We start from the raw sequence: 22,168 nt of genomic DNA, 5'->3' as shown, positions 1-22,168 counted from the left end.
ATTTTCCCTTTGGCTCAGCACTTCTTTATTTTGCATACTATTCCTTATCTTTTATATGTCATCTCTGGTATCTTGACTTTTTTTACGTGTGTATATATTTTGTTATTCAGTCAATTTGTAGAGAGCTTATGTTTATATCGTTAATTGAATATCGACTTTTAATCAAACTTGGAACTCAGTATTTATACATCCCATCATTTTGGTGTTGTATTCTTATCTTTCATTTTTGCACATGTGCTTTGTCTTTTAGAGTGTCCACGTACATCTGGGTTTTTTTCTTTGTTGACATAGTTGTTTGTTTTATAGTGATTAAGATAATAACAAAATGTTGACTGCTGTACCCCTTGTTTTGACATTTTCACTTAGCAGAATTGCAGTTTAAACAAGTAAATTCTTTTATTGCACGATAAATGCTCATTTTAACATGCAACAGCTTCATATTTGTGAACATTCTACACCTCACTAATACTATGTATAAAGATATTGAAAAACTAAAACTATCAATATTACTGATCATGATTGGGTGTAGATCTCGACTTTCTGCTTGAAACTTTTAAACTTTATGAGTATTCATTTTATGAATGTTTGTGGATAGGATGTGAAGAAGGCAATGCGTGATTCATTTGGTTTAAAAACATCTTAACAGTAGTGTTAGTCTGTAAAATTGACAAATATCACACTGCCATTAAGGGGTTTGAGTGCATAAATGCAAAATTTCCTCCCCCTATAAAAACAAAAATAGAAGAAAGCAATCAAATATTAGGAATAAAGAATGATGGAGCACTAGAATGAAGATAGAAAAAATTCATAAAAAAACACAAAGAATTTGAACCTTTTCTAAATGATAAAAACTCCAATAAAAGCTAAAATGAGGTAGTAGGGTAATCTAAAAGGGTCAACATCTCCTGTTTATCATACCACATTGTCATTTTGTTCAGTGGTCATAGCTGTTGTAGTCCAAGTTAGCAAAGTGACTAAATCCACTACAAAATGTGGAGCATTTACGAAATATGTTTTCTTTTTACTGTAAAACACTAAATTGATACGGTTAGAATAAATAATAACGAAGGCTGTAAGATTTGGTGACACCTATTGGTGAATAGAAACAAAACATACCAAAACAAAGTACAAATATTAATTCATTTATTATTGTCAACATTTATAATACAAACAAGCTTTATTTCTTAATGATATGCAAATTAGTTAGGCAGAGATGTCATTAAAAACAAACAAAAACAAGAAATTACAATGAATCTTTCCCTTAGTCCGATTCAGTATTTTAATTTCATGATTAAGTAAATCCCTTTTCAAATTAGAAATTAAAAACATGATTGTGTGAAAACGTGTATCGAATCCCAACATCATTAATACTAGTGGTCTTTTAAACCCCTACCGTCCTCCTACTACTAGTTCTGGGATAGCCCTAAACATAATATTCAGCTAACTGAAAGAACAAAGGGTTAAACCTGAATTTCCTCTAATTAGAATCTCTGTTCAAGGATTAACTTAAAAATTTGTTGAAACTGATGAAAATCTAATATATTTGATCCTAATCTAATGTTGAACTAAAATAAAGTGGATTTCTTTTTAATTTCTAATTGTTAATATTCTGACTGACATTTTGTTTGATCTTCTAATGACATCATCTGCCACAGGTACAGTATATAAATTATAAAACAAAAAGTGCAAATTATGTAAATAACATATCTTTCAATATATTATGTTGCTAAGCAACAGAGCTAATATATACAAAATTCTATCAATAATGGACTAGTATTTTATGTAGAAGCACTGGATATATTCTGTACACTCCATACAATTATATAACAATATGCTGTATTTAAATCCGAGCAAGCTCCCCTCTACCACAGTAAATAATTATCCCCAGAAAATTGTTTAAATTATATATTTCTTCGTGAGATAAAAAATTATTATGATTTTTATTTCATATATTTTATCCTTCTGTTTCCTTATCTATAAACATATTTAATTTTTTCAGCCATAACAAAATTCCCTTCAAATGAATGTGGGAATAATGGACTGTATTACTGAAATCCCCTTTTAATAATGAACTTTCTTATTTATTTTACATACAGAAAATTTAAATGAAACCAAAATAAACCATCTGGCATGTCCAATTATAAAACTTCACTTCCTAATACCATATTCAGAATACAGTAGTATACAGTATCTATGAGAAATATAATGCTAACAGATTTATAAAAAAATCTAAAAACTCTATAAAGGCCACTTAGTGATAACTTTGCAAAGCAATATATAAAATAACAAATTACCTACAACAGAATACTTCAAATGAAGAGTATACATTGATCAAAACAGAAAATATGCTTTCTATAAAATTGTATACGTCTTTTAACAAATTGAATGAATATCAAGGACACTTAATATAATGAGCACTTTAATTGTGTCCCATATTTGACTTGGGCCATTATGTTTAGGCTTTTATCTAGAAAATTGTTTGGTTTTCCAATATTTTCTATCCTTATTTTCATAAAACAAGCAAATGTGTTTAAAATACAGTCTATATTCTGTGAAATGATCTGATAATTGTCCAATGTTTGATTTTTTTATGACTGCTGTTGAAATTGGTAAACATTTTCAACACTCCTTTACCAAAATGTATGCTTTTATGCTTTTATGGGATTAAAACTAGGTGACATAGATACAAATTAAATACTTATTCATTTCTTTAATATTCTCTACAATATCAACATAATTATTTATATATGATTTTTATATCATTATCACATTACATATAATACAACAATAAAATATGGAAAGGCAAAGATAACATAATTAGAAAATTTCAGTTTACATCTTCTAGAAACTAATAGCACATAGGTGCATCATTTTTTATATATTATAAAACTATTGATATTTTTGTCAATTAAAATTCTATTAACACTTTAATTGGAAAAATTCCAGGAAAATACCTACTGGAAGTCTGAATATACTTAAGCATCACATAACTATCAAGGAGAAATAAATTATTGAAAAATGAAAAAATCTTTGGTAGGCAAATTTGCATAGTAAATATAAAATATAACCTACTTTTTAATTTTTAATTGACTATTATTATAGCTATGTAAAATGTGGTTAGGTTTAATTGCATTAGAAAATCCAACTGTATATGGCTTATAAGGAAGACTTGTATATCAATAAACTTGTTTTTTTATAAACATGTTAGTTTTCCTACATAATAATTAAGTCTTTTTCAACTTTAGCATAGATCGTCATTACAGCATCTTATTTAAATTATCCCAGAGTACTGACAGTAAACTTATCAAAAATGTGTACTATAGACACCTTAAGACGGTACTTAATTTCACCTGATCGTGTGGTGCTGGTGTAAGTAATTACCCGATTAGGACAGGCAACAGCAAATACTTGTTTGCTACAGGCATCACCAATTACCTGATTAAGCTATTTCTCACTGAAATCACAACTATAATGAATTATTGAGCAACATTGGTTTTGTTCTCCTTTTTGACGACAAAATGAGGTAAACTCTACCAATTTTCAAACTTACGTCTCTAAAACATTTCTGTGTAGTTAAATAAACAATAAATATCACAAAATAATCAATTATTTGAAAAACAGACTGTTATTGTTTAGCTTTTTATGCCACACTGAAAAGGTAAAACTTATGAACCTTTCAGCTACGAAAAAGTCAACATGTAAAATTGACAATTAAAATCATTGAGAAAGAGATTGGTTCAAAGTGTAAATAAGCTTGTATCACAAATAAAATGTGTATAAACATGTATAAAAAGACTAAAATATATCCTAAAATTTACTCCAAAAAAACACTCCGATAATATTACAACATATAAATATGTGCCACTCCACAAGTAAACAGACAGGATATTATTACTATGTGTTTATTAAATATTAAACATGCCGTATTTTTAGCACTTATGTCGATATTTAACATTACAATACAGACAGGCTGTAAAAATAATTAAATATATTCAGATGTGAGATAAAAATCATACTTGTATGCATTACAAAAAATACAAGTTTTACACAAAAAAAAAAGACATTTTAAGAAAAATGCAATAATGCAAACGTAAGCTTATTACTACATATCTAAAGGTTTGTACATTTAGAAATTATCTATACTACGCAGGAGTATTCATAAGTATTCTTAAATTGCAAATAATAAACTCATTATAGATATAACTATGCAAATATTTTATTCTTTTCACAGCCTCAGGTCCCAGGCATTTTGAAAATTACAGTTTGATTGTAATTCATTCACAGACTGTGTGTGCATATTTTTGCACCATTTAAAAAAATATTTAATTATTTGTACTGTTTTAGTTTATGTGTGCATATTTTTGCACCATTTAAAAAATTATTTAACATTTGTATTATTTAGTAAAACAAAAGTGAACTTGAACAACGCCCACTTTTGAAATCATTCTCCCAGTTAATAATGAATTTCCTTATGATGACCTCACTAATGATTTCTGATATGTAGAATTGTGAGCATGAACTTTCACTTCTGGACCTCATCCACTACAACATGGAAAAAAACTTCAAATCCTAACATGGCACTTCTTTTCCGTATATTTACAAATATCTCTATAAAAAACGTTCCTCTTTAACATTAAAAATACAGTCAAACCTGTTCTAAAGGTCCCGTCTATTAAGTGAAAACCTGCCTGAACCCACTTTAGTAAGATGTGTACATTTTGGACCTCAATTAAAAAGGTCCACCAAAGGATAACTGAGGTAAAATCTCTTTAAAAGTTAGTTTTCACTGTTCTGGAGGGTTACCCTTGTATGCTGGTTTGACTGTACATGCACTTGCAAAAATAATAACAATCACTCTTGATTAGACAATGAACACACAGATATTACAGTTTAGTCTTTCAAAAATTAGATGATGATGAATCATAATCGTCTGGTTTGTAGCGAGCTTTCCTAATTTCTGCCAGCTTTAGTCTGGCTCTTTCAAGTTCTTTTTCTCTCTTTAAGATTTCTTCCTGTGCTTGCAATTCCTGTAATAGATAATTGAAAATTGTGAAACCTATTTTTTTTTTTTTTAATTATAAGACTTGAAACACATTTATTGAAAATCACCTAAATATAATTTACCTTGTATAACCCTGGACAGGGAAGTACATATATACACAAAAATTATGAAACTATATTGTAATCTGTGTTTCCTTAAAGTCACTAATCCATTTAATTGTTATTCTACACTTTTTCAGGTTTTCTTTGTTTAAGCATATTTTATTTGTAAAAGTAGCAATAGGGATTAGACAGAAGTTATAATAACATGAGTGAGGTCCTCTCCCTACTCCAGATTTTTTGTATTTGAAGTTAAATCAACCAGAATTACAACTCACTGTTTTAGATCTAATGCATTCTGGGAAATATCATCAAAAGCTGACACCAAAATGTTGCGATTGGTTATATAGGCATAATAAAGAAATTTCAATTAATGACGTGAATTATTCTCACTTTGAGTATTAACAATGAATGGTTACATAGTCCTTTAGATTATGAAACCACAAATTGAAAACTATACAAAGTGAGGGAAAATACCAATACAGCTCACTGAAAATAAATAATGTTTCAGTTACATGTTTTGTTTAGTATTTGCTATAAGTATTCAATGGATAAATTCCTCAAAATTTTTGTACAAACAAGCTGTACAATTTAGCTAATTATATAAACTCATAATTTCCATAATATACTTACAACCATTTGTTGAACCTTTATATATATATTGTTTAAATATACTCAAGAACACTTCAATTTAAAGGTTTTTTTCATAGAATATTATTTCAATGCATATTTTGTTAAAATAGATAGTACATGCGTATTCCTAAAATATTAAAAAGACATGTTTTTGTTGAAAGATTTAATAGGTAGAATGAAGATGTCATAGATATAATCCTCAGATAACATTTTCCCTCTCTAATATAACTAACCCTTCGAAAAAAAATCATATTAATAAAGTTCTGTTTGTGTAGCTCTGTTATTATACAAAGAAAAATAAAGTATGAACATTAACATTGCTGAGGAATTATTTTTTTTTAAATAAAAAAAAAAAATCATTAACCGATTTTTTACTTAAAAAATCTGGTTAAAAACCATAAAAAGTATGTGCTTATTTTACCCTGTTCATTTACAAAAAAAATATTTAAAACATTGTTAAATATAGATTCTAATGCAACAACGTTTATAACGTTTATTTTGATTGGATAACGTCACTTTCTTACATGGCATCAATTGACAATTGATGCTATGGGACGTACGCGCAAGCACAGACGGCATATGACAGATTTTAAATACATGTTTTAACGTTGTTTTCTGTCAGTTTCATTAGAATGGAGATAACAATATTGTATTTTAAGCTCTGATGGCATCAATTTGGGATTTGATGGTCGCAAATACCCGTTCACTGTCTCCGCTAACGCGTCGCCAGTAAACTTAATTTGCGACCATCAAATCCCCAATTGATGCCGTCGGAGCTTAAAATACAATACAGTTATCTCCTAATTTTAAAAACACACAAAGTTTTCACAGCATTATTTTTATTTTTTAAGCACCTAAAGAAAAGCTTTTAGAAAAATCTAAATCTATGGCAAGCCTTGTCAATCCATTTGACTGAAATGTAATTAATGTAGTTAAACTATTACTGACTACATGGACAGATTACAGTTGTTTTAAGCCCATTGCACTCCTTTTACCAAAGCAATAAGCAATATTGATTTAACACGTGACGGAAAGCTAGCGTGATATATTCTAGGATTTTTGCATTAGTGTAAACCTAACTTTAAATTATGAACATCATCAGTGAAAAATATGTTTAAATCAGTTTTCAAGCTTTTCTACACAATAAAAGGGTTATACAATATTGGATGAATGAATATTTCAGAATATAATCCCTTATAGAATATATATTGCACTCACAAGATTGTACAACATATAATTATACTCAGGACAATATCTTTAGTTACACAGTGTGCTAATGACCTAATATGATATGAACAGGGTCAGTAAATTTTATTTAAAAAAAATATTTTTCAGTTGTTGCTATAGTGACCAACAAGTGAAAGTCAGCCTCTCTTTGAAATGTTTTTGCCATAAAACTTGACAAATTATTTATTTATAAATTTATGTTTATTTGACAATGTATGTTAATAAAGGAACAACACCAGATAATTTTTTAAAGGAATGTAACTCTACTACTAACAGTTTAATCCACGCCCACTAACCTAATATTAAATATACACCATTCCCATGTGTTCACATTTAACCAATGATATCCACTGTGTAAATTTAACAGTTTCTGATTATTAGAATCAAAGACAAAAACAATATGAAAATGAAACCTAAAGGACTTTTGAAATTGCATTAAATGAACCTCTTATGAACGATCAGCTAAAGGAAAATACAGATATGAGTAAGTATCAAGGTGACAAGTCTAGTGAAACTGAAATGTTTGAATGAACGAAAAGATTAATGCATTAAGTTTTGTGAACGAATGAAGAATAAACACAAAGGTTGGGACACATAATGAATGAAAAGATTATTACAGAATTATTAATAATTATTATTATCCCTAAAATCAGAAACACAGTGAGGAGTATAGCTGCATTCTGTTTAAGTTACAAAGCAATGCCATCTTACACTCTTTGGTATATTTGGCTTTTCGTATTTTAGCCAGTTTTTCTCGAGCTTCCTGTAGTTTCCGTTCCATGATTAACATGTCTTCATGAGCTTGTAATTCCTTTAAATAAATTGTCATTTTAGACATAATTCGTATGTTAAAATCCTATAAAATTATTCTATTTCCCTAACTTATTTGAGGAGTTCAACTTATTTAAACATAATTCAATGTTCATAAACTGCTGTGGATTCAGTTATTTTCGTGGGTATCAATTTTTGTGGATTAAGGAAAACTTGCATTTTAGTGGATTTAGTGGTTTGCCAACCTCTGCATATAAAGCCTTTTACAAATTTGTAATTTGTTGAGCATTTAAATTCATGGTTCAACTGTTTCCATGAAACCCTAAAAAATTGGTATCCAACGAATAATAATGAATCCACAGTATATAAACTGATGACACAAGTTTTACAACTAGTAATATCTTTCACTGATATTTATATGGACACAACTTAATTATATCTTCCCCGATTCTTATTGGGGAATGCAATACATAACATATACATCATAAGGATGAATTGGGGTTTAACATCCAGTGGCAAATATTACATGCAAAGCATGATGAGAATATATTACTGTCACAACAATATGAACCCGAAGTTGCAGGCTCAGTCAGATTTGAAATGATCTAGATAAAAGGTTATCAGACTGTCTTTTCTTTTATAATTAAAAGGAGGTAAATCAATAATTGAAAACAATTTATTGAATAAAAATAGTAAAAATCTTTTTTGAAAATTTATTCAAAATGAGTAGCCAAAGTTCAAGCTGGAACTAAATGACAAATTCTGTAGGTTCTTTTGGAGAAATAATCAGTACAAATGCTTTCTAAATTTGATATACATCATATCTTTTTGTATTCTTCAGCCAACCAACACTTCTGTAAACTTATTGAGGGACGTACTTTTCTATGTGACCTCTTAAAACTTGTTTGACCCATACCAATAATATCTTGAAAGGTTTTAAAAAGGTGAACCCTTAATATCTACCAGAGGGATAACAATTTTGATCAGATCAAATGAAAATAAATATTAAATAATTCACAAATAAAAATAAATAATTCAAACTACATGCAAAAAAACCAACTCTTCATCTCATTATACCCAATCAATTCTAAAGCAGCAAGACCAAAAATATGCAAATAATATAGATATATAACAAAAGCTCTAAGAAACATTGACCTCAAACGATAACATTCTAATCAGACCAGCCCCCTTTAACCTAAGTTTAGATATATAACAAAAGCTCTAAAAACATTTGTACCCCCAACAATAACAATCAGAATGGTCCCCTTTAACCTTCGATTATAACATGTCCTTACCTGTCTTATTCCTCCGACCCTGGTAGCGTCTATATTTACATCTTCCTGCTCCTCAGAAAATCCTTTGGCTTGTTGTGCTGCCTTCACTAAAGCATCAGTGGCTCTCTTTACAGCATTACCAGCAGACTAAAAACAAGAAAAAAAGATTAAAAATATGCCATGTCCTGATATTGAAATATGCTCCATGCTTCCATGTTAAATGCAGAATGTAACAGTTACTTGCTTTCATTTCTTATATTAAATTGTCATTAACAAAAAAACAGAAAAATCATTTGTTTTGAAATGTAGCTTTTGTGCATGTTTTTATTATTTTTATATTTACCCATTTTAATAAGTATTGGAATTACACATAAAAAATTAAGTATTTGAAAAAAGAAACATGAAAAAATGCATAAGTAGTTGAAGGATGCTGACTGCCTACCATTCAAGTCAGTAGCAAGTACTACACACATGAACACAGTTTTGTACTAGACAGTTTTTTTTCAGTCAGATTTATAAAGTGCTAGCTGACAAGGCAACAGTTTGCTGCATGATTGGGCATATTACCCTACCTAGACAGCTTATTCATGTTATTATAGCTATGAGTGGTATTCCCAAATAGGGTGAGTTTGGCACAAAAGCAACAAATCCCAATTATAAAGTCTACAGTAATATCAATATACTGTGTTAAAATTGTTGACTGATTCTGAAAAATTAATTATGCAGTCAGTAATGTAAGCTCAAAGTAGATAACAACATGACTATACCAACCTGTAACCTTTGCATAGCCATTGACCCTGGATCAGCCTTGACCTTACAGGCCACCAATAATGCTGCTGTTGATCCTGCTACTTCTTTAGCTGATGCAATGAGTTTCTCCTCCGTAGCATTACCTTGTACCATAGCGTTGGCTGACTCACATAAACTGTGTGTGGCTCCTGCTACCATTCTTGCCTATGAAAACATGTTGAAATTTGATTAACATTTATCATAAATTTAATTTGATGTATATATGCAAATCCTATTTTGTTTTGATTTGACTTTTTGTGTTTAACATCAATTTTAAGCACAGCTTTTGGGATATTTCGTGGCAGCCAGATTTTATTGGTGGAGGAAGCCAGAGTACCCAGAGAAAATCTCTGACCTTCGATAGGAAAACTGACAATCCTAGTCAATTAATTAAGATTGGAGTCAAGTGCACCCACACTAGCGGGGTTGGAACTCACGACCTCAGTGTTGACTGGCTAGTGATTACAGTAGTACATGTAACTACTTAGACCGAGTTCCCTCAATCCTATTTGAATTTTCACAATAATCTATAATGACTTATAAAAAAATTGAACTTTATTGTGAAATTCATTAGCTACCAAATTCAAGCATCACATTTTTGCCACTAATAACAGACTTTTAGAATATCTAAGAAAGCAAATGAAACATAAAACAAATCTTTGTGGGAACACTTTGAGTCTCAGTGAAAGATCATAATTAAAACACAATGTGTAAGGACTTTCACCAATACAAAACTTAAAATAAAATAAAATAAAAATAGTATGAAGGTTTTTGCTCCTAATAAAAAAAAACATAAATTAGGCAGTTATTTTTCTCGTTTGAATTATTTTACATTATAAAGCTGAGTATGCAGTATGGGCTTTGCTCATTGTTGAAGGCGGTACAGTGAATTATAGTTGTTGATTTCTGTGTCATTTGGTCTCTTGTGGAGAGTTGTCTCATTGGTAATTATATCACATCATCTTTTTTAAATCTAAAGACACCTTTACCCACTCCTCTCCCAGAAAAAGAAATAAAATAAATATATGATAAAAATCATGGTTTTTGTTGATAATAATCAATCCTTGATACAAATAGAACTTACTGCTGAGATAAGTCCCTGTGACCACTGTCCATCATCATTCTGGAAATCAGCTTTGTGGTATGCAGCTTCAATCTACAAAGGGAAGTAACTTGTGTGTTAGAAATATCAATAATAATGATTTATAATATTGCTACTATTTTCATGCAATTTTACTATACATTGATCAACATGGATTTATATATTGACAAGAGAGAAATTAGCAAAATCATTCATCAAGAATTTTGTTAAATAGAATAGTTTAGTTCAAGTCGTTTTATAAAGTTCATGCTATGGTTGTCATTAATCATTCCACTGTCAGATTTTTTCATATTAGTTATCAAGTTTTTTCGTGAAAACAGAAAACAGAGAACAAATCATACAACAATTATACATTCTATCATTCAATAAAGTTATGTAATTGAGCAGTATTCTTTATAATAGATTCAATGCAACTAGAAAAGCACAGAATTTAAGGTTTAAACTGGTTTTTTTTTTTGGCAACATATATAAGCTATTGAAAACATACAAAGACAAAGGTTAGAGAGCTACAAGTTCACAAATCAATTGTGTATAAAATTGTGGTAAATAAACATGCATACACAAAACTTTTTTTTCTAGTAAATTCATAGTTATATCAATATATGATTGACCATCCATAATGAAATAACTAATAGTCTTATAGCCATAATAGTTGAGTTACAAGCTTAAGAAAGATAGGTAACACAAAAATGTTAATGTTTAATTTTTCAGATGTGATGCAAGCAAGAAAGCAAAATAGCATTTCAATAGTTTGTTCTGGAAATCTTGTTTTTAATCATGCAGCTAAAAAAAAAGGATTTTTTCCACTCGTAAAATTAAGCCATATACTTCAATCAGTAACTGTGTAATCTCATGAAAATCACGAAACTACAGCAAGAAGAATGATTTTACAAAAGCAAGACGGTGCAGACTAAAAACACATGGCTACTCTTGATTCTATTATTCTTCAGGAGACAGTTAAACTGGCCCAGCCAATCTCAGTACTTGTCTAAAACAAAAGGGTTATTTACCTGATGAACCTAAAGCTAAGTAGGGACTATCTCAAAAGGGAAAAGTTAATTTTTAACGAATTGTTTCTTGCCATACTGAGACAACCTGAGGAAAATCCCATTGTAGGATTCCCCAGCCTCAATTTAAAAGACTTTCTTTTTAACTATAATTTGTGTATTCAGAATCTAATGCATTCTGGGTAATATTTTCCAAAACGTACACCAAAAAGTTGTGATTGGTTCTAAACCAATGGAAATGCGACCAATGACATAACGTTTTTTTCATTTTGATGTAAAATTAATGAGATTACCCATAGTCCTTTAGATTCTGAAAAGGCCAATTAGAAGGCACTGCCACACATATTTAAATATATAATTTCCACAAAATGTTAAGGTCAAAACCATCCATCTTGAGATAATCCCCTCTGATACAAGGTAGCTTCCTCTATTGATTAATACTTCTTATTTTCATAGCCATTTTTTATTAACCCTCCGCCATTTTTATATAAAATATACAATTGCAAAGCACACCACCACTACAAAGCGTGATATAATTTTACCTCTTTTCTAGTACGGATCTGAAAAGCAGTAATGTTAACTTCTAAACACAGTTAATATACTAACAGGCAAATCATTCATAATAAAATAGGAAGATAGGTTATGTTCAGTAATCAACTTTAAGGTGGTACCTAACACTACAGGGAGAAAACTCTGTACAATCAGCTGTATTTGGCAAAATATTAAGGAACTTTTAGTCCTTCAACTTCATACTTTATTTGGCCTTTTAACATTTTTTATTCGAACTCAATGATGAGTCTTCAGCAGACGAAACGTGCATCTGACGTAAATATAAAATTTTAATCCAGGTATCTATGTTGAGTTTATTTGCACATCAAAAATAACAGCTGATATGTCTACTAAAGGTAATTTTTTATGTATAATAAGGAAACTGTAATAGACGGTAAAAGATTTCCGTTATTTGAAGTTATTTGAATTACGCTAAAAGTGGAATATAATAATCTCTGCAGATGACTGTAAAATAATAAAAAGGGAAAGTTAAGCTGTAGACATGTTCATACATAATTCTATATGAAAAATTGCAATGCAATCTGTTCTTTTTTCTAATCATTTTAATTCTCTGAACTTTTTGATTTGGAGATGGTCTGAAATGGTCTAATACTATATTCTATCTATTACTGGGTTCTGATGTTCACTAAATTTACAAAATAAAATAAGTTGAAAAGAAATATAAGCATTCTACGGGTTTAAGCAGGTATTGCAACTTTTGTTTCTCAAATTTTCAGATCTTCATGCTTAGGATCAAGTGCGAGGTACCACAGTACTTAAACATGCGAAAATCAGGTTCCTTTTCTTATGTATAAAACAAAGTCAAAACATAGAGAACTATTTAGTATGACAAACAAAAGCTGTATAATGTCATCATGCTCTTAAGAATTTGAATCAGAAGTACAAAATTTGAGGCTGCAAGAACCTTGCTGACAAATGACTCTTATACTTAAAATTAGTCAGATGTAAAAATTGGGAAGGACATTTTTTTTTAAAAAACAAATTGTGATAACTAGTTCAGATTTTTCTATGCATTAACATAGCTTTTAGTCTTAAATTCTGTAAATTCAGATTTTTTTTTGTGATCTTCTGTTATTGCAAAAATTGACACAAGAACTATTTCTAAATAATAAAAACTTGCATTTTAAATAATTTTTTATTTTTTTTTGTATGCAGCATTTCCTAAAATGCCAATAATTAATCTTGCATTTCTGTAATTTTTTTTAACAATAACAATAATAAATGTACATAAAAACTTCTGAATTCACAGAATCCCCTATTACTGGGTATCTTTTAGCTACAATTTCAAATTTTTCCATTAGAATCCTAATGTGTCTGTGGTGATAATACTAGTCAAATTGTAAAAAAAAATATTTCTGAGAAATCTTAAAATAAGGTCTTTTTACCTTTCCTTGTGCCACCAATTCTTTCTGTGCCGCTGATGCTGACTTTACAAGAGCCGCAGTGGCTGCTGCAATGGATTTAGCAGCATCTAAGATCTGTTCTTCAAAGTTAAGACTCATGTCAGCTTCCTAAAAATATGAAAAAGAATCATAATGAACAAATCAGAATATGTCAACCTCTTTTCAGATCTATTATCTCATATATCAAATTTTTCTTCTTCATTATTAGAATGAAAAGAAGGAATAACTTTTTGCCAATTTTTCCTTTAAGAAAGTTAGAAAGGGACTTCTGACCCTATAAAACATAATGAGATATCCATTTTTATGTAAAGGTCAATGGTGAATTTTCCACTAATGCAGTTATCATTATTTTCCAATAATCTGTTTACATTTATGAACTTGCTTCAAATGACATAGAATATGAGTCTTGAGGTCAGTCAATTTTAAGGTGGTACCAAACACTACAGGGAGATAACTCTGTAAAATCAGCTAAACGTTTTAATTACGTTCTGTTGTTAAGGGAATATTAAGCTTCTCAATGATCAAAATAAGTGTTTGTCAAACTGCTAAATAACCTGTGTAATTTTTCAGATAAAACGGTTGGTTCAAATTTGTTCAAATTTTTATATTTTTGTCAAAGGGTCAAAGTAAATACTTTGTCAAAATTTTAAGAAAATTAAACAAGCCATATTAATTTTAGTTAAAGTATTGGGTACCACCTTAACATCTTATATTTAAAATCTCAATATTTAATGAACAAAGATATATGGTAAACATGGAGCAGAAAGTTTCAAGTTTTTATAAACTTACAATTAGGAGTTACAAATAACCTTTGGGATAAGGAGAAGAATCCAATAAAATCATGTTTTCCACATTCTGAGGGAAAAGCCCAAAATAAATAATGCCAAAAAAGCATGGGACAAGATTGTTATACCCATGACAACACACCAAAAAATGCTGGAAAAGTCAATATATATCATGATAAAAAAAAAAAAAAATAATCGCATCAAATATATGAGTTGCAAAAACTATTATACTTTCCATCAATTTAGACACATGTGTTAAAATTGCACAGTATCTAATCAAGAGGTTTAAGTTTAAAATTTCTCAAAACTTGATAAAAATGTTACAGTTGTTTTTAATTATAGTATAACTAATCGCCGTATTTTAATATCAAAAATAAGACAACGCGTGACCGAACGACGCATGGATTAAACGAGTGCGCAGCACGAGTTTAATCCATAGCGGCGTTCGGTCACAAGTTGTATTATTTTTGATATTCAAATACGGCGATTAGTTATTCTTTTTATTACATTGGCAAATGGCTTTTTTTTTATGAAATTAATGTAGAAAATGTAAGGAACTATATCTTTTTCCTACGCATTGACAATTTGTTTTGATCCGACGTTGTCGACGTCTTGACAACGCCTATTGTTGTGTGACGTCAGAGAGTGAAATAACCACGTTTATTTCACATGTGAAATTATCGGTTTTTATCTAACTGGGAAATCAATGTAATTCATTGCAACCAATGTAATAAAAGAGATTAAGCACATCCTGAACTTTTTAAAATTATCAAAGGGTATCAAAAATGAATTTTGTTTAAAAAGTTTAGGTCCTTTTCAGAGTAAGTCTTAAGATACTATTTTCCTGATTTATTCTGTGTTTAGTGTTAAAGAATTTGAATGATGAGATTACTTGACTTAACACTTACCCACGTAAAAAGTATTGATCTCAGCTAAAATAAAACACTAACAATTTTCATCTATTTTCAAATTACAACCTAATTAGTTCTTGACCTTTTTATATATAACGAACAAACTGATTATAGCAATCTCTTCTCACAGCTTAAACCTCTGTAGAAGTTGGCAAGTACAAACAACAGCCATCAAACCCCTCTGTAAAACTTAGCTTGTCTATAATTACAATCCACAACATCTGTAGAAAGTGGGTACTATTGTCGACTACAAATAATCCATCACATATATAGAACTTGGCCTTTCTATAATCAAAGCCTTACTACTCTGTAGAAATTGGCCACTATACTGATTAAAAAAAAAAACGCACCACCATTGATTAAAGTTTGTGACAATTAAAACTACTAACAATTAACCATCGCTGGTATTTGCTAGCCACTGTGACAACTACAAACAACCCAGCACCACTGTTTTTTGCTTGCCACTGTTCTGACTACAAACAACCCACCTCCACTGTTATTGGCTGGCCACTGTTAAGACAAACAACCCAGCACCACTGATTTTTGCTTGCCACTATTCTGACTACAAACAACTCACAACTGCTGTTATTGGCTGGCCACTGTTAGGACAAACAACCCACCACCGCTGTTATTGGCTGGCCACTGTTAGGACAAACAACCCACCACCGCTGTTATTGGCTGGCCACTGTTAGGACAAACAACCCACCACCGCTGTTATTGGTTGGCCACTGTTAAGACACACAACCCACCACCTCTGTTATCTGCTTGCCACTGTAATGACTACGTACAACCCACCACCGCTGATTTTTGCTTGCCACTATTCTGACTACAAACAACCCACAACCGCTGTTCTTTGTTGACCACTGTTAGGACAAACAACTCATCACTGCTGTTCTCCGCTGACCACTGTTCTGGCTAAACACAACCCACCAACGCTGTTCTTCACTGGCCACTGTTCAGACTAAAGTTAACCCTCCACCGCTGTTATTTGCTTGCCACTATCATGACATGTTTGATACTCGGTGACTATATCTACCACCAAATATATCAAACATATCTGACAGTAGTTAGCTGTTATCCATCACCAGTGTTAGTATACAGTCAAATAAAAATATTATCAAAAATAAACAACAATGCGTCCTAATCCAACAATGATTTAAAAACATTGTCCTCTACTGTCAATTTTACACAATATGACCTGGATCAATAACTCTATAGAATATAAGAATATTCCCATTATGCATGAAATGTTGTCTGCTAAACCATCAATCCAACAATAAAACAAAAAGATCTTCACATCTTATTCATTATTAACACACCAAACACCAGTTTTAGTGAGTTAGTATTGTAAGTAAATAACCAAGTTTAGTATATATAGACCAATGTGGATTCATTCATGTTTAGTCGGAACCAAATTTTCGTGGATTGCAAAAAAAATAATTTGTTGAGACTCAACATCAAAATTTTGACCAACTCTGCATACAGAGCTAAAGAAAAAATTGTATTGTGTTGAACTTAACTTGTGGTTAATCAACACCAACAAATCCACGAAAAAAAGTTTCCCAAAAACACTAATGAGTCCACAGTCCGTCGAAACCTTACCCTAGCTTTCTGTCTTGGTTTAAGTAATGCCAATTTTTTAGCAGCCGCTTCAATAGAGTTAGCTGCCCCTAGTAATTCATTCTCCGCTATCACAGTGGGGTCTTCTGGATCAACCCAATCAGAACCTACAAATATACATGATATGTTAAATCAATATTAAACTTCTTACATTACATTATGAACGTGTACATTAGACGTATCATGTCCTTTACATGAATGTTAAAGATTTTATTGTGAACTCATTTCACTAGAACCTAGCCCATTTTATTATTTCTCATTTTATAACATATTTATTACATTCGTGTTGAAGCTTAGACAAAAGTCTATCTATGTGCTTCTTCTATGGACACCTTTTCACAATCTAATGCATTCTGGGAAATATTTTCCTAGGTTTACAATGAAATGTTGTGATTGGTTAAACGATCTCCATAACAATGAATATCCAACCTAAGTGAATGGCTAAACAATATCTTCACATTGGTGTAATCACAACAAAATTACCCACAATCCTAATTGTAAAAAGTGCAATGTTTTTCATAGGTTTTAAATAAGGTACTTAGTCTTTTAAGAGGAGACTAAAACTGTCCAATATCAATGAGGAGGATAAAATTTCAATTTTCTGAATCCATGCTAAGTAGCATTTAACATCTTCATAGGAAATTCATGCTGTTAAAATTGTGGTCTATAAATAAATCATGCTAAGTTGGTTTTGATGGGATTGGACACTTATTTTCGTGTAGGATTTAATATCATTCAACAAAATACTGTAAGGTTGATGCCAGAAATTACTCATGCAGACTTGCAGGGCAACATTAGGAAAATTAGGTATATATCTGAACATGTCAGTTGCATATGCCTTAGGCATTTTTTTTTAAATCATTTACAGAAAATAATTGTATTCCTCTGTGTACCAAAGGTCAAAACAAAGGTCAAGGACTTCAAGGACAAACCTGTAAAAGGTACTTTCTACTCACATTCTGATATGCATTAATTAACATAATTAAGAACACAATTAATGTAACTGCTATTGTTAGTAAGAAAAGCATACAGTACAGTTACTTCAGAACAGTACATGGAGTCATGCTTCAAATTACTCTTCATAGGGTTTACAGTATTTTTGCAGTTTACAAATAAAATCTTTTGCAAGCTTTCCAATCAAACTTCATACTTTTAAAAAAAAACAGGAATCATTCAACATCCTTGCAAGCACTGGGTCTTGTTACATTTCATATTAAACTGCAAGGACACAGGACAACTGCGACCTCAGTAACTTTAAAATGATACTAAGAGATCTGCCGTTTTTACCATATATATTTTTATCTGTATTCTTAACCTTCTTAAGTATAATGAAAAACTAATCAACAACATCAAAGGGGAAATAACTCAACTATCCTACTGGCATTCAGACTGGTTCCCTTAAAATTTTGAAGTTATTACATGGCCATGGAAAGGCATTCCACATGATTAGGAAGCCAGTAGCATTATCAAAATTTTGAAATTCTTAAAGAAAGCAATTTTTAAACATGTCTGAAGGTAACTAATAGGTTATCACTTTCCATGGCCATTACCACTAAACAGGGAACCAGTGACAATTGGCATTCAATGTTGGTTACCTGGGACAATATATGACCATCTTATTTCATTGTTGGCTGTAGAGGAAAATAATCACATTATATATACAGATTGACCACTGCCGGTCACTCAAGTCATACATATTAAATCGCTGACTATTTCTGATCACTAAGGCAAATTAATAGCCAGTCTTTTTCAGACTAAATTCTAATTAATAAGAGTTAAAAAAAAAAAAATAAGCAATAATACTGCCTATCTGAAAAAAAAATATTAGAATTTGTGGGTTCATTATCATCTAATGAATTTCATGACTAAAAAATAGATTCAATGATATATTTTGATTACTTTTGATATCGATAAATTACTCAATTGTCAAATTAGCAACTTTAATTCAGTCATATAAACTGGTACCCACATCATTTAATGAACCCACTGCATTCTACCTAATGGCAATTAACTGAAGCGCTTCTAAAAAAATAATCTTTTAATAATAGACAGTTAGTTGTGATAAATTCCTCAAACCCATGTGATTTGCTGCAGGAAGGAAATATGATAATAATATTGAATAGATATTTAGATTCTATATAATTTCTTCTATAATATATATAAATAAAAAATTATTGTTCCTATTTTTTTCATCCACAAAAGATTTTTTTCTGAATCACAAAAAATCTTTTGATTAAAATCACATGTAAGGCACAAACAGCATAATCTGTGAAAATTTAAAGATTTCAAACTTAGATTTTTTAAAAAATGCATGCCTGATGATAAAATGATATGAAATATTCATAAAATTGAAAGCCTTTATATAAGTTTTTATGACCATTTAGAAATGTATTTTGAACACTGATAAATCAAGCAAAAGTCACATTCAGCAGTAAAATTAAGAATGATTACAATAAAGGCCATTCAAAAATGTTCTCAAGCCTATTGTGCGGACAAGTATCTTTTTTCTCATCCATTTGTTCTATTCTATTCATTTAGATATCAAAGCTTAAAAAAATTCAAACAATGACACCTTGTAGTCCTTTCTATCTTCCAATTTTCCAGAATGTGCAATATTACATTCAAAATAATGTCAAACATTGGCACTTATTTCATTTACGAGAAATCAGACTTAAAAGATAATTGTCATGAAATAACAGGAAATAAGACTTTAATCATCAGATTTTTTTTCTTAGATGCACAAAAATTCCAACAACTTGTGTAGGCTTGAGAAACAATCCTTGGAATGAATGGCCTGCACATGTCAACAAATTTCACAGACATACATTAAAGTCACTAAGAGAAGACAACTCTTCAAAATAAGGGAGATAATGAAATCATTTATTCAAATAAAAAATCAATTGTTATAAAATTTAAAAGGCAGAATTTTGCAACTAATAGCTTTTCTCAATAAGTTAAAAGAACTGAATAGCTCATTAAACTATTGATAACAAGTACATTTTTAATGAAAAAAATATGGCTAAATAAATTATATACTTAATAATATTTATATTAAAATATATTAACAACATGTAAACAATATTTGATGGGGGAGGGAATTGTATTGTCACCTACCTAGAAGTAAAGCTAACAAATAAATAGGAAGTATAATTAAAATAATATATCATAAAAAAAATTGGGAAAATAATTTTTTCGTACAGGAAAATATAAAAATCGTTTCAAGTGACGAATGAATATAAAACCACAGCAACAAAACAAATCGTGCTGATTTTATGAGGGGCTGTCTAAAGGTTCTACTTGGGAATAAAAAAAAACAACGTAAAATGACTGCGTGCAAAACAAAAATTACCCAAGAAAACTGCTCGCGGCACTCCTTTACTTCTATCGTACATATTAGTGACTAAAAACAAAAGTAAAGCATGTGGTCTCGTAAAACAAAACAAAAATGTGCACACACAAAAAAGTCAAACACAACACATAAATGTAAGAATGAGGCTATGGGAAATTCGGCATTTATGTAAATAAGATCTTTAAATGTTCTAATCAATAATTTTATTTAATTAGTTTTTTCCTAAATATCACACAGAAAATACTTTGGGAAATTGATACTTTCAATTTATATAATCTTTAAAATGACATTAGTTGGAAATCATTCTTTGCTTTGCCACAAGAAAACAAACATAAGTAAAAGCAAGATATATCTTCTACTATTAAGCTCTGTTGTTAAAATCATAAGTTCAACCAGAAATGATCTGAGAAATATATTTTTAATAAATAATAAAAATAAAAATGCACACAAAAGTAAGAGTTATTTATATCTTTTTTGAGTGTGCTGTTATGTCTATCAATTAATGCTGTAAAAAATCCTATCAAAAATAAAATGTATATGATATGACCATGATCAGTTTAACAAGACTTTAGCAGCTGATAAGCATTGTAAAATGTGAAGCGTCAAGCATCAAACTCATGCTTAATTCAATTGAAAAATATCTCAACACAAAACAATATAATAATCCCATTTTACTTATGTCATAGTCTGAGTATTACATTTTAAATTCTAGTTTTTAAACTCTTTCTTTTTTTCTAAAAGGTTAAAATATTTCTTCTTTTTCAAATTAAAATATAAGATCAGAAAGATTTAAGAAATAAACATGGTATACAAATTACACAACTCATGTGCTAAAATTATTATTAAATTATATATTTTGTGCAACATTTGATGTTCTTGTACTAATTTATCATTGTCCCAAAAATATACAAAGGTTAAATAAAAAATTTCTTCCAATTTCACACAATTGGATAAAACACACAGAGATTGAGTATAAACTAAGGGATGTTCCGTTAAAACACACATGGTGCTCAGGAAATTTACTTTGAAATGGGGAAACCGCCTATAAAGGCAGAATAAGAAATATATAACTTCCCTGCTATCTAATAGTAAATATTTCAAGCCGCCTTCCCTGATTACCATGTATGTTTTTAAGAAACAGTCCCAAGGAGGTACAGTAAAATCAGTATAATATAAAAACAAACCTTTAATAACTTCCGCTGAGTGAACAATTTCCGTGACTGAGTTGGCCACTTGTCGAGATATAGTGATTAGATTGTGTTTTGCTTCCGCGGTGGGTTTCTGGACACACTGATAAAGAAACAGACATAAATTCAGATATCACTGAAGAAGTGCTTATAAGTATGTTATACAGTTTTAAAATAGAACTGAAAATAAGCTTTGTTTCCAAAATGTTATTTAAAAAGCACAAGTATCACATCATATATATGAAACCAATTGGTAATATTTTGTATTGTATTGTACAAAGAAACTGAAACATTTTCTTTGTAGCAATTTTCAAAGTGTACACTTCTCTTCGTGTTTCATCTACACTTAATTTCAATTTAATCTTAATTTTCATTTTTTTTTTAACATATTTACAATCATTTTTTATGTTGTTTTTATCTTTATCTTTATGAGCTGAACA

At 30.0% G+C, this 22,168-nt stretch overlaps 1 protein-coding gene across 13 annotated transcripts in view; it reads right to left on the bottom strand.

Annotated features, from left to right (window-relative positions):
* Nucleotides 1-4,255: 4,255 nt before the first annotated feature.
* The window catches only part of LOC143052386 (talin-1-like), a 119,675-nt gene continuing 101,762 nt past the window's right edge, over nucleotides 4,256-22,168 (bottom strand). For 8 of the 13 annotated variants that reach the window (XM_076225398.1, XM_076225399.1, XM_076225409.1 and 5 more), the window contains 10 exons: nucleotides 21,726-21,831; nucleotides 20,542-20,592; nucleotides 18,788-18,823; nucleotides 17,175-17,299; nucleotides 13,859-13,984; nucleotides 12,446-12,463; nucleotides 10,879-10,950; nucleotides 9,777-9,959; nucleotides 9,027-9,152; nucleotides 4,256-5,027 (listed from right to left, as the gene is read on the bottom strand). In XM_076225398.1, the coding sequence (XP_076081513.1) occupies nucleotides 4,899-5,027; nucleotides 9,027-9,152; nucleotides 9,777-9,959; nucleotides 10,879-10,950; nucleotides 12,446-12,463; nucleotides 13,859-13,984; nucleotides 17,175-17,299; nucleotides 18,788-18,823; nucleotides 20,542-20,592; nucleotides 21,726-21,831 (972 nt within the window). In that variant the 3' untranslated portion in view covers nucleotides 4,256-4,898. Of the gene's footprint in view, nucleotides 5,028-7,671; nucleotides 7,772-9,026; nucleotides 9,153-9,776; nucleotides 9,960-10,878; nucleotides 10,951-12,445; nucleotides 12,464-13,858; nucleotides 13,985-17,174; nucleotides 17,300-18,787; nucleotides 18,824-20,541; nucleotides 20,593-21,725; nucleotides 21,832-22,168 lie in introns of all 13 variants that reach the window. The other 5 variants (XM_076225407.1, XM_076225406.1, XM_076225408.1 and 2 more) reach the window with 5 other exon arrangements.

This window comes from Mytilus galloprovincialis, chromosome 11, assembly GCF_965363235.1.
Source record: "Mytilus galloprovincialis chromosome 11, xbMytGall1.hap1.1, whole genome shotgun sequence".
Classification (NCBI taxonomy): domain Eukaryota; kingdom Metazoa; phylum Mollusca; class Bivalvia; order Mytilida; family Mytilidae; genus Mytilus; species Mytilus galloprovincialis.
This window is presented reverse-complemented; position numbering and strand designations above follow the sequence as displayed.